Source organism: Mustela lutreola, chromosome 1, assembly GCF_030435805.1.
Source record: "Mustela lutreola isolate mMusLut2 chromosome 1, mMusLut2.pri, whole genome shotgun sequence".
Classification (NCBI taxonomy): Eukaryota; Metazoa; Chordata; class Mammalia; order Carnivora; family Mustelidae; genus Mustela; species Mustela lutreola.
In genome coordinates this window covers 275,139,963-275,155,215 of record NC_081290.1, presented here as the reverse complement: position 1 = coordinate 275,155,215, position 15,253 = coordinate 275,139,963, and the positions used below count along the sequence as shown (strand labels likewise).

The 15,253-nt window shown below is 35.5% G+C and overlaps 1 protein-coding gene across 1 annotated transcript; it reads left to right on the top strand.

The window, feature by feature from the left end:
* Positions 1–13,324: 13,324 nt before the first annotated feature.
* Positions 13,325–14,254, top strand: LOC131822581 (olfactory receptor 4C46-like). The gene has a single exon (XM_059158871.1). It carries the CDS (start codon positions 13,325–13,327, stop codon positions 14,252–14,254), a length of 930 nt encoding a protein of 309 aa, XP_059014854.1.
* Positions 14,255–15,253: the final 999 nt, after the last annotated feature.

Here is a 15,253-nt window from a genome sequence, read left to right as displayed (position 1 = left end):
AAAATTTCTTTTCAGTGTTCCATAATTCATTGTTTATGCACCACACTCAGTGCTCCATGCAATACATGCCTCCATAATACCCACCAATTCTAGTTGATTGACATATATGATAAAATTGGTTTCAGGTACAGAATCTAGTGATTCATTACTTATCATACAACATTCAGTGCTCATCACTAGTGTGCTCCTTAATACTAATTACCCATCCATCTAGATCATCTCCCTCCAACTTCCCTCCATCAGCCCTCATTTTGTTCTCAGTAGGAAAAAGTCTCTTATGGCTTGCTTCCCTCTCTCTCTTTTTTTCCCTTCCCATATGTTCATCTGTTTTGTTTCTTAAATTCCACAAAGGAGTGAGATCATATGGCATTTGTCTTTTTCTGGCTGACTTATTTCACTTACCATAATATACTCTAGCTTCATCCACATTGTTACAAATGGCAAGATTTCATTATTTCTAATGACTAATATTCCACTGTACATACAAGCCACATCTTTTTTATCTATTCATCAGTTAATGGACATTTGGGAATTTATATATAATGTCCCAATCACACAAAATGTTCCATATATCCAGGAGAACTACAGGTATATTCTTGAAATAAGGACAGAATCAAGGCTCTGAATCATAGCAAAGATTGGTTGATTATTAGTTGATAATAATTTCAGTGAGTCCTCTTTTGACAGGTTTGGTGAAGATTCAGAACATGGAGAGACAGGGAAAAAGGAGCTGGGACACAATCTGGAATCTGAATATAAGTTCCCCAGTCTGTTATAGCAGTTTATTATTATATACAAGCTTTCCCTTTTTTCTAATCATTTTAAAGACACATTTTGAGGTTGCTGTTTAAAATGCTAGAAGCACTGTGGAGAGCTAGTTATCTTCTATTGATATATTGAAGAACCCAAGGCAATTAAAGAATGTGCTGCATGTTTAACCATGCAGTTAAGCAGCATAGCCACCTAGAAGCAATAGACCTTGGAGCAGAGAGTGACTATGTTGAGCCATCACCTTTTACCTGTAACCAAATGTCTGCCACAGCAGACATAATTTGCCTAAAAGTCTTAAAGTCAATGAATTATTTTAATGGTGCCACTGAAGGCACAGTATGATGTAATGGACAGATTTCTAGTCTAATGATCATGAAGGTGAGTGTCCAAGCTCCTATGTCTTGTTACCTTTCTCTTGCTAGTATGGAGAAATTCATTCTCCCTGATCCTCTTTCTTCAGCTGGTATTGGAACCAATCATACTGGATCTGTCTGTCCTGTTTCAAGGTCAAAATAAATAAAGTTCCTTTAGGGAATTAAAACATAGAGGCTTATGATTCTGATATGATTAAGTCTGAAGAAGAGTGCTCCCCAAAATGGAAAGGAACAAGTTGCTGTATAAGAAGATTGTTATCAGTACTTACATCAGTTTGTTGGCTTTACCTGTGGATTTTATATTCTTCCACAATGGGATAGTTGAACAGCTCATGTTAGATATGCATTGAATGCAAAGAAAAAAAAAATGATGTTAGTATAAATTTGTTCTAGGTTAATAAAACAAAGCTTAACATTATATTTATTTATATACAAATTGAGACTATCAAAACTTACTCCTTGTTTATGTGGCAGACTATGATCAGTTAAAGGATATATGAACTTATACACAACTTTTCATAAAATTGCAGAACAAAGCTGTAACAAGTTCTCTCTTGGTTAAGACACAACATCTCTCAACATTTGATCCAGTATTGTTCAGTTTACAGTGACTGAATATTAGTTGGGAAAAGATAAGCCCATATAGGGGGAAAAAAAAAAAGCTTTCACAAAGCAGTGAGCATAAAAATCTCTGGGAATGTTGCCTTATGCATAAATACCCTCTGTTCATATTTGAGTCATTTTCCTTTTGGTCATTATTTAATCCATTAAATAAAAATCCTGTTTTTCTTCTCTCTCTCTCTCTCTCTCTCACACACACACACACACACACACCATATATATGTATTAACAGGGTTTTGGGAGTAAATTTAGAGTCCACCTTTTTACATACTTCTTTATTTAAGGAATTTCTCTCAAGAACCGCTCCTTAGATTTTAAATCACTTGAGAAAAATCTGAGGAATTTTTTGCATACACACGTTAACTACAGGTTAAAAGGAAAAGAAGTTTCATTAGCTTATTTGGAAGTGGAAATTATGACTGAAAGGAGACGAGAATCTATGGATAGTGTAAAAATCCATCAAGGACAATTTGACATGATTTTTCTGGCTTTTTAAAAATATTTATTCATTCATTCATTTATTTATTTTAGAGAGAGGGAGAGAGGGAGAACAAGCAAGCAGAGGCAGGTTAGGGGGCAGAGGGAGAAGAGAAAGAGAATCTCAAGCAGATTCCACACTGCATGCAGCGCCTGCCTCCGGGATTGATTTCAAGGCCCTGAGATTATGACTTGCATGGAAAGTAAGAGTCAGATCCTGACCTGACTGAGCCACCTAGATGCCCTGATTTTTCTGGCTTTTTAAAACTATTTATTACATCCAGGGCACCTGGGTGGCTCAGTCTTTAAGCATCTGCCTTTGGCTCAGGTCATGACCCAGAGTCCTGGGATTGAGCCCCATACTGGGCTCCCTGCTCAGTGGAAAGCCTGCTCCTCCCTCTCCCACTCCCCCTGCTTGTGTTCCCTCTCTCACTGTATCTCTCTCTGTCAAATAAATAAAATTAACTTTATCACATCTATAATAAAGAAAAAATATGAAATTGATATTTATGGGCTCAATTATTGACACATTTATACCAAAATGTTTAAAAATTGAATGGGAAATAATAATATATTCTAGGCACTTTAGTAACCTCTTTTCATTTACCAACCATTTTGTCTACACTATGACCTGATGAGGTATATTGTTGTACTATTGCCCCTGTTTTGCAAATAAGGAAATTTAAACCCAAGGTTACACAAGTATGAGGGGGCAGTCTGTATCTAAACCTTTTCAATGTGATTTGGAAGCTCATACTTTATTGATTTTGCTTAAATGCCCTCTCATAAATAAAAGCTTTAAACCTTTCCTTTGCCCTCAAATTATCATAATTTTATCGTGAATATCCTGAATGACCATTCTTGAAAATAACCAACAAAAATATTTATTCCAGAAGAATTTAAACTTAAAGATAAGGATTCAATAAGATCGAATTTTTATGTAAAATAAATTGTTAAATATCCTAGTTATTTCCTCCCAATTTAAACATACTCATTTATGTATATATACATACCTAATAAATAAACATACATTACATTATACACATGCACACATACATACATAGTAATCAGGCTGTGAAGTTTTAAATGTCTTTGGAATGTCAGGGTGATCCTTTAGGCTGTGTTGTTGTTATTTTAATTTCTGTGCCTGTGCTATAAAATAGCAAATGCATGTGGAATGTTCCTGACTCTCCTGTGAATCTTCCCTACAAAAGAAGCTTTTGGGAAAGTGTTACTGGGAATACCTTGAATTAAAAGCACAAGAAGGACCTGAGGGAAAATCTCCCACAGGCATTTTACAGTGGCCAGTGTGTTATGTGGTTATAATTTGAAAAATAAAGCCTACATTTTTATAAGGTCATACAGATGTTCTTGAGGCTTTTATCATTTATCTCATGAGAGTTATTAGTGAGTGATTCAATACTTTTGCAGTGTTATAGCCCTGATGTAAAATTATGGGTATATATATTTTTTTCTATGAAGTTGCCAACCATTTAATTTCTGTAAGTCTATCAACCTCTAACAAAATCTTTTTTTTCAGTGTACCAAGATTCATTGTTTATGCACCACACCCAGTGCTCCATGCAATACATGCCCTCCTTAATACCCACCACCAGGCATTCCATCTCCCACCCCCCTCCCTTTCTCCCTCTCTCCTCTTCAAGAATAATTTCCTTGAAGAATGAAGTCTCTGCTGTTGATCATAATACATAATATATATTTAACAATCTTGAATTATTTATCAATCCAATTATAACTTTTTTTTTTCAAAGATTTTATTTATTTATTTGTAAGAGAGAGAGAGTGAGAGCGAGCACAGGCAGACAGAGTGGAAGGCAGAGTCAGAGGGAGAAGCAGGCTCCCTGCGGAGCAAGGAGCCCGATGTGGGACTCGATCCCAGGACGCTGGGATCATGACCTGAGCCGAAGGCAGCTGCTTAACCAACTGAGCCACCCAGGCGTCCCCAATTATAACTTTTTTGTGCTACTGGATATTAATATGTTTGGGCACTTGTTAGAATTTGGAAATGCCACAGTGCATAATCATCCCCCCCCCGCTTTTTTTTGTTGTTTGTTTTTATCTTCCTTTGCTTTATCTCCCTCTCCTTGAATGAGAGAGAAATAGAGTGTCAGTAGAACCTCATGGGGACAGGTTGAGTAAATCATAGCCCTTACTACATCGCAGGTGATCCTCCTGGGTTCACGCCAGGTCCATCTAGGGTTTTATTTTAATACATATTTTTCCTTTCTGCATTGCTCATCTCCACTTCTGCTTGCCCCTTCTCTGCACCCACCATATTCTAACACACTCAACTTCACTAGCCTGGGATGTTGCACACTCCTTGGTTTCTTCTATAGCTGTCCATATCATGAAAGTAAATTCTTCCAATACTGCCCTTAAATTATAGCATTTGTCTTTTCCTGGCTGCATAACCCATACTCATATGCACACTCAGTTAAAACAGCCTCAGAATGCATGAAACAAAATTAGGTAAATCCATATGAAAAAATATAAATCCATCTTCACAGGAGAAAATTGCAATACTCCTTTTTTTTTGAATTATTGATGAGTAAAGCAAACATTATGTTAGGAGAACAGAAAATATCTGAAAAATGCAACTTAAAAGTATTGTAGACACATATATAAAATTATATCTAACAAGAATATACATTTTATAGATAGATAGATAGATAGATCGATAGATAGGATATTTACACAATTAAGCATCAGGTCATTAAAAAAGAAGAAGCCTCAATGTACTTTGAAGAAACATTACACCAAAGTCTGAGCACAACATAAGGTAGACCTAGTCCTATGGTATTATTATTTTTTGTACAAATTGTTTAAAGATGTCTCTGTCAAATAGCTAGCTAACCTCTAAGCTAATAGAAGAGTTCTGTAACCACACAGAATATGGATTTTAGAAAAATAATTTAGAAAAATCACTAAACATACAAAGAATCACAATCCACAAATATTTCCCACTTAAAATCAGAATAACACCAGGATGTTCCCTCTCATTACTAATAGCAAACAGTTTACTAAAGGTTTCTACTAGAGAAATTAGAATAAAAAGTAAATGAAAGCATCCAATCGAGGAAGAAAGAAGTAAAACTATCTCTATAACTAATCACATGATTTGATATATATAAAATCCTAAAATTTCACCAAAAAATTAGAGCTAATAAATGAATTCAATAAATTTGCAAGATAAAACTATCAACGTACAGATATCACTTGCACTTCTATACACTAAGAACAAACTACTGAAAGACATTTTAAGAAAATGATCCTATTTACAATAGCTGAAAAATCAACAAAATATTGAAGAATAGATTTAACCTAGAACGTGAAAGCTTTTAGACTGAATACCATAAGATATATTAGAAAAAGATAAAATAATACACAAATAAGTGAAAAAAATTCCATGCTCAGGGAATTAGAAAGATAAATATTGTGAAAATGTTCACACAACCTAATGCAATCTATAGATTCAATGCACTCCTGATCAAAATTTCAATGGCCTTTTTCACAGGTAGAGAAAGAATTATCCGTATTCTCTTTGGACTCACAAAAATACCCTGAAAAACCAAAGGAATCCAGAGAAAGAAGAGTAAAGCTTAAAGCATCCCACTACCTGATTTCAAGCTGTATTACAAAGCTGTAATAATCAAAACAGTATGATATTGGCATAAAAACAGGCACATAGAAAAATGGCACAGAATAAAGAATCCAGACATAGACATACGCATATACAGTGAACTGATTTTTGACAAAGGTACCAAAACACACAGTACAGAAAGAACAGTAACTTCAATACATGGCTTTGAGAAAACTGGATATCCATATGAAAAAGAATAAAATAGGACACCTCTCTCACACTAATCACGACACTGTTGGTTGGAATGAATGGCATAGCCTTTATGGAAAACAATATGGTGATAATTCAAAGCCTTAAAAAAAATGATCTACTTTATATGTGATTTAGCAGTCCTATTTCTGGGTATATTTGAAAGACTTAATTCAGCATCTTGGCAGTGCCTGGCTGGCTCAGCCCATAGACCATACAGCTCTTGATCTCAGGACCTGAGGCTCAAGTCCCATGTTGGGTGTGGAGTTTACCTGAACAAAGTAAACAAATAAACCAGTATCTTAAAGAGATATCTACACACCAACATTTATGCTAGCATTATTTACAATATCCAAGCTATGGAGAAAAATATAAATGTCCTTCAATAGATGAATGAAGAATATAATAATATTCAGCCATTAAAAAAAAAAGAAGGGCGCCTGGGTGGCTCAGTGGGTTAAGCCGCTGCCTTCGGCTCAGGTCATGATCTCGGGGTCCTGGGATTGAGTCCCGCATCGGGCTCTTTGCTCAAAAGGGAGCCTGCTTCCCTCTCTCTCTTTCTGCCTGCCTCTCTGTCTACTTGTGATTTCTCTCTGTCAAATAAATAAATAAAATCTTTGGGAAAAAAAAAAAAAAAGGAAATCCTGCCATTTTGAAAGACATGGTGAATCTGGAAAGCATTATACTAAGTAAAATAAGCCAGAAAAAGAAAGGAGATGGAGAGAAGTGAATTGGGGGAAACTGCAGGGGAGATGAACCATGAGAGACTGTGGACTCTGAGAAGCAAACTGAGCGTTTTGGAGGGGAGAGGGGTGAGAGATTGGGTGAGCCTGGTGGTGGGTATTATGGAGGACACATACTGCATGGAACACTGGGAGTGATGCATAAACAATGAATTCTGGAACGCTGAAAAGAAATTAAAAAAATAAATTAAAAAATGGAAAAAAAGAGACAAATACTATGATACCACTTGTACATAAAATCTCAGAAGAATAAAGAGAGCAGTTAGAGAACTTATTCTAGGAGAACCTGGGTGGCTCAGTGGCTTAAAGCTTCAGCCTTTAGCTCAGGTCATGATCCCAGGGTCCTGGGATTGAGCCTGCATCAGGCTCTCTGTTCAGCAGGGATCCGGCTTCCTCCTCTCTCTCTGCCTGCCTCTCTGCCTCCTTGTGATCTCTGTTTGTCCAATAAATAAATAAAATATTTTAAAAAAAGGAGAAAGAACTTATTCTAGCTAAACTATGTGTATATTTATATATATAAAATATCCCATAAACAACACTGTGGGGTACTGCTTTAAGGATAAATATATAGATCATTGAAAAAATAGAATATCCATAAATAGAACTAAATGTGAGTGTTTTTTTTTTTTTTTTTTACAAAAATGTCAAGATAATACACTGGGAGAAAGAATAGATGTTTTTTCAACTAACTATGTTGGGTCAATTGGATACCCATATGAAAAAAAAAAAAAAAAAAAAAAAAACATGGACTACTACCTCACTCCATACACAAAAATTAAGTCAAAATGAAGCAGAGACATAGATTTTAAAGCTAAACCTATAAAAATAATAGAAAGATTATTTTTATTAAATATTGCACAATTAGCCAAAACTATAAGAAAAACTGAAAATTGAAACTTGTTAATATTTTAAGTCTTTTGTTCATTGGATGTCATTAAAAAAAACAATTCATAGACTAGGAAAAAAATACAGCATACACACTTATGTATAAACATTTTATATTATGTGCAATTGTGTATTTAAATTATATATAAATATATGGTTTATATTTATTTGTTTTATTTATTTTTTAATGTGTAAAACATCTATATGACAAAAATACCTATATCTAGAATATATAAAAAGCACTTATAGTTAAGTAATAAGAAACCCAGAATTACTATTTTTTTTTTCAGAATTACTATTTTTATACTCTACAAAGGACTTGAAAAGAAATTCTCAAAGTAAAGTACAAATGCTGGATCATAGGGTAGTTCTATTTTTAACTTTTTGAGGAATGTGTAATGTTTTCTACAGCAGCTGCAAACTTCACATTCCCACCAATGGTGCAAGTGTTCCCTTTCCTCCAATCCTCACCAATATCTGTTGTTTCTTTCATTGTTGATGTTAGTTATTCTGGCAAGTATGAAGTGATACCTCACTGTAGTTTTGATTTGTGTTTCCTGACGATCAGTGATGTTGAGCATCTTTTCCTGTGTCTCTCAGCCATCTGTATATCTACTTTGGAAATATGTGTATTCAATTCTTCTGCCCCTTTTTAATTGGATCATTTGTTTGTTGGGTGTTGAGTTTGATAATTATATCTATCTATCTATCTATCTATCTATCTATATATTTATATAGGGTGCTACCCAACAATCCAGAAATTGCACTCATAGGTATCTCCTCAAAGAATAGAAAAACACTAATTCAAAGTAATACATGCATCCCTGATTATAGAAGCATTATTTACAATAGCTAAATTATGGAAACAACCCAAATATCTACCATCTGATGAATGGATAAAGAATAGGTGATGGAAAAAAAAAAAGAAAGAAAGAAAAGAATAGGTGATGATATGTGATGGCATATTATTTAGCCATCAAAAAGAATGAAGTCTTGCCATTTGCAATGACATGGATGGAGCTGGAGAGTATTATGCTAAGTGAAACAAGTCAGCCAGAGAAAGACAAATAACATATGATTTCATTCATATTTGGATTTAAGAAATAAAGCAAACCAGTATGGAGGGATAGTGGAGAGAGAGATAGAGAGGCAAAGCAAGAAACAGACTCTTTTAACTCTAGAGAACAAAGTGATGGTTACTATAAAGGAGGGGGGGTAGGGGATGAGTTAAGTAACTGGTGAAGATTAAGGAGAGCACATGTGATGAACACTAGGCATGGTATCAAGTTGTTGAATCACTATATGGTACACATGAAAATAATATTAGCCTGTATGGAAACTAACTGGAATTTAAATGAAGACATTTATATATAATATATATTATATATCCAATAATAACATTAAAAAGTGTGCAACATCACTAGTCATCAGGAAAAGCAAATTAAAACCACAATACTATATTACCACATAACTCCTTGGGTGTCTAAAAGAAAAATGAGTAACGATATCAGGTGACAAGAATGTGGAACAATTTTTCTGGTTAAAATTACAACTTCCTGCTTGTGTTTTGATGTCGTGCCACAATTTTAATGTTACCTAGTATTTCTTACTGAACAGATCATGAATTCCAGAGATTATTAATTGAGATCTTATTAGAGTTTCTATTTACTTTTCTATCTTTCTAGTGAATGTGTAAAATAGCTTTTGGAGTAAAGAATATTAATGGCTACCTTTCCATTTTTCATGCCCTCACTGGTCAAACTCAGATGCAAAAGTTTTAATATTGTTAAGGAAGCAGTTCTCTGTGGATCTGGAGTCAACAGGTTAAGTATACCACAGTCCCCACAATGAAATTATGCCATTTTTCTATTTACATGACATTTAGCTTTCTTTTTTTTTTTTTAAATTTTATTTATTTATTTGACAGAGAGAGGTCACAAGTAGGCAGAGAGTCAGGCAGAGAGAAAGAGGAGGAAGCAGGCTCCCTGCTGAGCAGAGAGCCCAAAGCAGGACTTGATCCCAGGACCCTGAGATCATGACCTGAGCTGAAGGCAGTGGCTTAACCCACTGAGCCACCCAGGCGCCCGACATTTAGCTTTCTAACAAGTCAAAGTTCAGGGGACATCTGTGTGGCTCAGTCAGTTAAATTTCTGCCTTTGGCTCAGGTCATAATCCCAGGGTCCTGGGATTGAACACGGCCTTATGCTCTCTGAGCACTGTCTGTCTTCTGCTTTTTCTTTTTTTTTTTTTTTTTTTTGTCTTCTGCTTTTTCTTTTCCTGCTGTCCCTGCTTGTGCACTCTGTCAAGTAAATAAATAAAATATTTACTTGCACTCTGTCTAGTAAATAAATAAATAAACAAATAAATAAATAAAGTATTTCAAAAAAGGAAAGAAGAGGAACCAAATTCCCCAAAGAGAAATTTTGTTTGGGTTCCAAGTACAGGGAATATAATTCCCTATTTGAAACTGGATGTTTCTCAAACACGTCTCTTCAGCACACCTGTTTTTAAGAAAAAGCCTTTCCATCAGAAGAGATAATTAATTCCAGAGGGAGAAAGCAATAGCTATAAGCCAAGGTCCTTGAACCTTTCTAGAAACCTCTTTAAAGTTCCATGCAGTGCCAGATGAAGGTGTTGTGGGGGGTTCACCTTTCCAGAGCAAGATTCATTATGGCAGGAATGACCCATTTGAAAGTGTTGCCTCCATATTTCTTGCCTCTTGCCTATGGGTCCAGAGCCATCTGGTGATCATTTCTCCACAGAGTGTCAGAAGAATCCATTGTAAATTCAAATCTCAGTTTTTCTGAGTAGAATTTTGAGGCTTTAGGCTAGGAGGAATGTTTTAGACTAATAGAAACTACTTTCTCAAGAACTGTTGATTGGTTATCAAATTACCTAAATAGTCCATGTCTGAGTGTGTCATATATTTCATATTAAAAGACCCCTATCCAAAAGGGCATCAGTCTGAGGATGGAATTATTTCTGAAAGCCATTAAACATCATTAAGATCATCTAAGTCTATAAGGTAAGTTTTTCATTAGTGTTGAATCATCTTAAAGATTGATCCTTTCTACATGTAGTAATCATTATGTTTCAAAGCTTGTCAAATATAACAATATTTTATCCTCACACTAACTATCCAATAGATACTTGGCAAATGTCATTAACCTAATTTGGCAAATGTAAGCTTTGAGGCTCATAGAGATTATATAATTTGTAGGACCCAGCTCTCTGACACCAGGTGCTTTTCTTTTTGCCATGAGACACCTCCTTTCCCATTCAAGACTAATCACAAGCATGAAAATCAAATGTAAATACACTACACACACACACACACACACACAGAGAGAGAGAGAAAATACAAAAATATGAGTAATAAATGGCATAAATCACAGTCATTTATTCCATGCAAGACCATGAAGACTCCTTCCTGAGGTTAACTGTTATGGATAATGTGAGTCTCTGTGGCTTCTTGAGAAGTAAAATTGGAGATGAACCATTGTGAGTTGATTGAATGGTTAAAGGTTTATGCATACATCACTAAAAATACCAATTATTCAAATCTCCTAGTTGCATACACAGTCACAAAAATAAGTGAAAATTCTTATGTGCCCCTCTTAATGTGGTGGGCATGTGTATATGTTTCTTCAATCAATTCTTGTAACACCTAGGATACGGATATGATCATTTTCACTTCATAGATGAAGAAACAAGGAAGTACATTGTCTAGAAATATACCTTGAACAAAGGAAGTTGCAAGTGTAAAAGGCAATGTTCTAGTCTAGTCTTTCTAAACTTCAAACCAATACAGTGCATTCAACCACTCTTGTAGTCATTTTCAAGGTGTGCAGAAAAATTTGAGGACCTATGCTTGTAAGGGGATTGAAAAGGGAGCTAATGGGTCTGCACAAAAGGCTAAATTAAGAGTGCTCCTCAATGAAAGCAGCGCCACATTTTTTATTAATATTTAAGGATTCCAATGTGTATATGTGTGTGTTTTGATGAAACTGTTCCATATATACTTGCCTCCAAAATGGCATGAAAGTCATTATAATTATTATGGCCTTCTGAAAAGGAGATTACTACTTCAGGATTGTTTACTGGAACATGACAAGGTAGGGTAAAGATTAAAAATTTGGAGCAAAAAATAAAAAATAGCAAGTATAATTTGATCTAACCTTGGCTCTACTCTTTACTATCTGCTGGATCTAGCCAGGATCCTTCATTCTTCCCTAAGTTTGCATCTTCTACTATGTAAAAGAAGTATAAAAATAGTGGTAATCATCTTAGAGGTTTGTAGTGAGGATTAAAGAACTACATTTCTGCAAAAACAGAGTCTGGTAAGTTGATATTGTGTTTATTATTCTTATTATTTCCATCAGTTCTGCAATTGTTTCTTCATTTGCAAAATTGGTGGTGCAATACTAAGCATTCAGGTTACTACCATGCCATCCATGCACATAGCAATCACTTGTTAGAAGTATATATTTATTAGCTAGTATATTGTTCCTGGAGGTTTTTTTTTTTTTTAATTTAAACTTTTTATCTAACATATAGTACATCATAAGTTTTAGATGTAGTGTTTAATAATTCAACAGTTGTATATAACATACAGTGTTCATCACATCACTTGCCCTCCTAAATGCCCATCACCCAGCTACCCCATTCCCCTGAAATCTCCCCTTCAGCAACCCTCAGCTTGTTTCCAAGAGTTAAAAGTCCTGGGGTGCCTGTGTAGCTCAGTGGGTTAAGCCTCTGCCTTTGGCTCAGGTCATGATCTCAGGGTCCTGGGATTGAGCCCCACATCAGGATCTCCACTGAGCACAGAGTCTGCTTCCCCCCCACCTCTGTCTGCCTCTCTGCCTACTTGTGATCTTTCTCTTTGTCAAATAAACAAATAAAGTTTAAAAAAAAGTCTTTCATGGTTTTGCCTCCCTCTATGATTTCTTCCCATTTAGTTTTCCTGGCCTTTACTTATGATCTGATGCACTATTTTTTGTATTCCACAAATGAGTGAACAGCACGATATTGTCTTCCTCTGACTGACTCATTTCACTAAGCCTATACCCTCCAGTTCCTGGGTTTTTACCCAGTTACAACCAATTTTTTTATGGTAGGTCCTGTAGCCTTTTATTATATTCCCATAAGAAATATGCTATGACAATTTTTGTCAACTCTTTAAATAGTCTGATATTGGGCTTTCTGTCTCTGGCTTACATCCCCTTACTGGAGCTCAGCTGACTTTATCCAAGACACACAAATATCGCTACCAAAGTTTTATCCAAGTGGCACCCTTCCTCCAACTTTTGTTCATCCTTCCACTCATATTGTCAATTCTAAGGATAAAAGAAAAAATTCTGGCTTTGTAGTTATAGCCTTGACTACAACAACATAGTCTCTTGGTTATCTCAGATGATGAAGTATGTACAGATGATCTTCAGAACTTGAGCTTACTTTATATGTCAAAAAACAGCATGAGAATTCATGACTCAATGAAATTTAGGCATTTATTATTTACTAGGTAATAAGCTTAATATAGTCAAGGTTACATTAATAAAAAATGATTTCTTTTCAGGTAACATAATTAATCATAAAATGAAATTATGGAGAATAGGAACAATGTGACAGAGTTTGTTCTACTGGGGCTCACAGAGAATCCAAAGATGCAGAAAATCGTATTTACTGTGTTTTTGGTCATCTACATCATCTCTGTGGTAGGAAATGTGCTCACTGTAGTCACTATCACTGCCAGCCCATTATCAGGGTCCCCCATGTACTTTTTTCTGGCCTATCTCTCCTTCATTGATGCCTGCTATTCTTCTGTAAATACCCCTACACTGATCATAGAATCGCTCCGTGAAAAGAAGACCATCCCATTCAATGCATGTATTATCCAAATATTTGGGGAGCATTTCTTTGGAGGTGCTGATGTGATCCTGCTTACTGTGATGGCCTATGACCGCTATGTGGCCATATGCAAGCCATTGCACTACATGACCATCATGAATCGGCAGGTGTGCAGCCTTCTAATGGGAGTGGTATGGGTGGGAGGCTTCCTACATGCAACCATACAAATCCTCTTTATCATCCCATTACCCTTCTGTGGCCCTAATATCATAGATCATTTTATATGTGATCTTAACCCTTTGCTCAATCTTGCCTGCACTGATACCTACACTCTAGGGTTCTTTGTTGCTGCTAACAGTGGTTTCATCTGTGTCTTAAACTTCCTCCTCTTGATGGTTTCCTATGTGGTCATTCTGCGTTCCCTAAAGAACCACAGCTTGGAGGCAAGGCGCAAAGCCCTCTCCACCTGTGTCTCCCACATCACAGTGGTTGTCCTATTATTTGTGCCCTGCATATTTGTGTACATGAGACCTGCAACTACTTTATCTATTGATAAAGCAGTTGCTGTGTTCTATACTACAATAACACCCATGTTAAATCCTTTAATCTATACCTTGAGAAATGATCAGATGAAAGATGCCATTAGAAAATTGTGTAGTAAGAAAGCTATTTCAGATGCCAAATAATGTGCCTGGAGATCTACATTGATTCAACTCGAGCAAAGGTCAAAAGGACATTTTGGATGTCCTTTTTGCAAAGAGCACCTATAAACTGAAAAAAAAAAAAGTGAATGATATGAATCCTAGACTTTGCATTGAAAAGAACAAAGTGGGCACAAGAAAAGGAAAAATAACCCTAAGCCAGGATCACTCTTTGAATATTTGGACAATTCTATCAAACTGAGGTTTAGTTTTACTACCTTCATTCATGTATATGGATTCATATGCTTTCATCCTAATTTAATAATTAAAAATATATTGGTATTAAGCAGCAATCTCTATAACAAATCAAAAAGGGTGGCATTATCCCCATTTTATAGGAGAGTAAGCAGAAAAGGGAAAGTCTCAAAATAAGAACATCAAAGAGTCAATAATCTGAATCTACCTGATTTCTCAGTCCATGCCCTTTAATGCTATGATGCAATGCAAGGCAATGGTGATAGAAAAATGATTGTAATAGTTACCATATATTGAACTGGGGATAGTGCCTCATACTCCATATTACATGTAATATATATTATAATATACATGTATTATAATGTTATATATATATAGCATGCATATATGTGTTATATTATTATATACATATATGTCATAGTGATATATAGTTATAAAATTATGTGTTATATTTATATTAATTTGTGACTAGAAATAAATTATAGAGATGTTCCATTAACAACTCTGTTTAATTTTATTTATCATAGGTTATGATAACACATCACTGTAATATTGTGTTTTGTAACTACTTTAGGAATAAGAATATTATACCATGTTTCCAAATTTCCTGTAGACCTCAGAATCATTTGATATCGTTCATATCACGATCTTATGCTGATAAGCCATGAAAAATGTGATGTTCAGGGGCACCTGGGTGGCTCGGCGGGTTAAGCCACTGCCTTCGGCTCTGGTCATGATCTCGGGGTCCTGGGATCGAGTCCCACATCGGGCTCTCTGCTCGGCAGGGAG

Bases quoted from the DNA above. Each gene is read 5' to 3' on its own strand.
- LOC131822581 (XM_059158871.1), top strand. From the start codon at position 13,325: ATGGAGAATAGGAACAATGTGACAGAGTTTGTTCTACTGGGGCTCACA.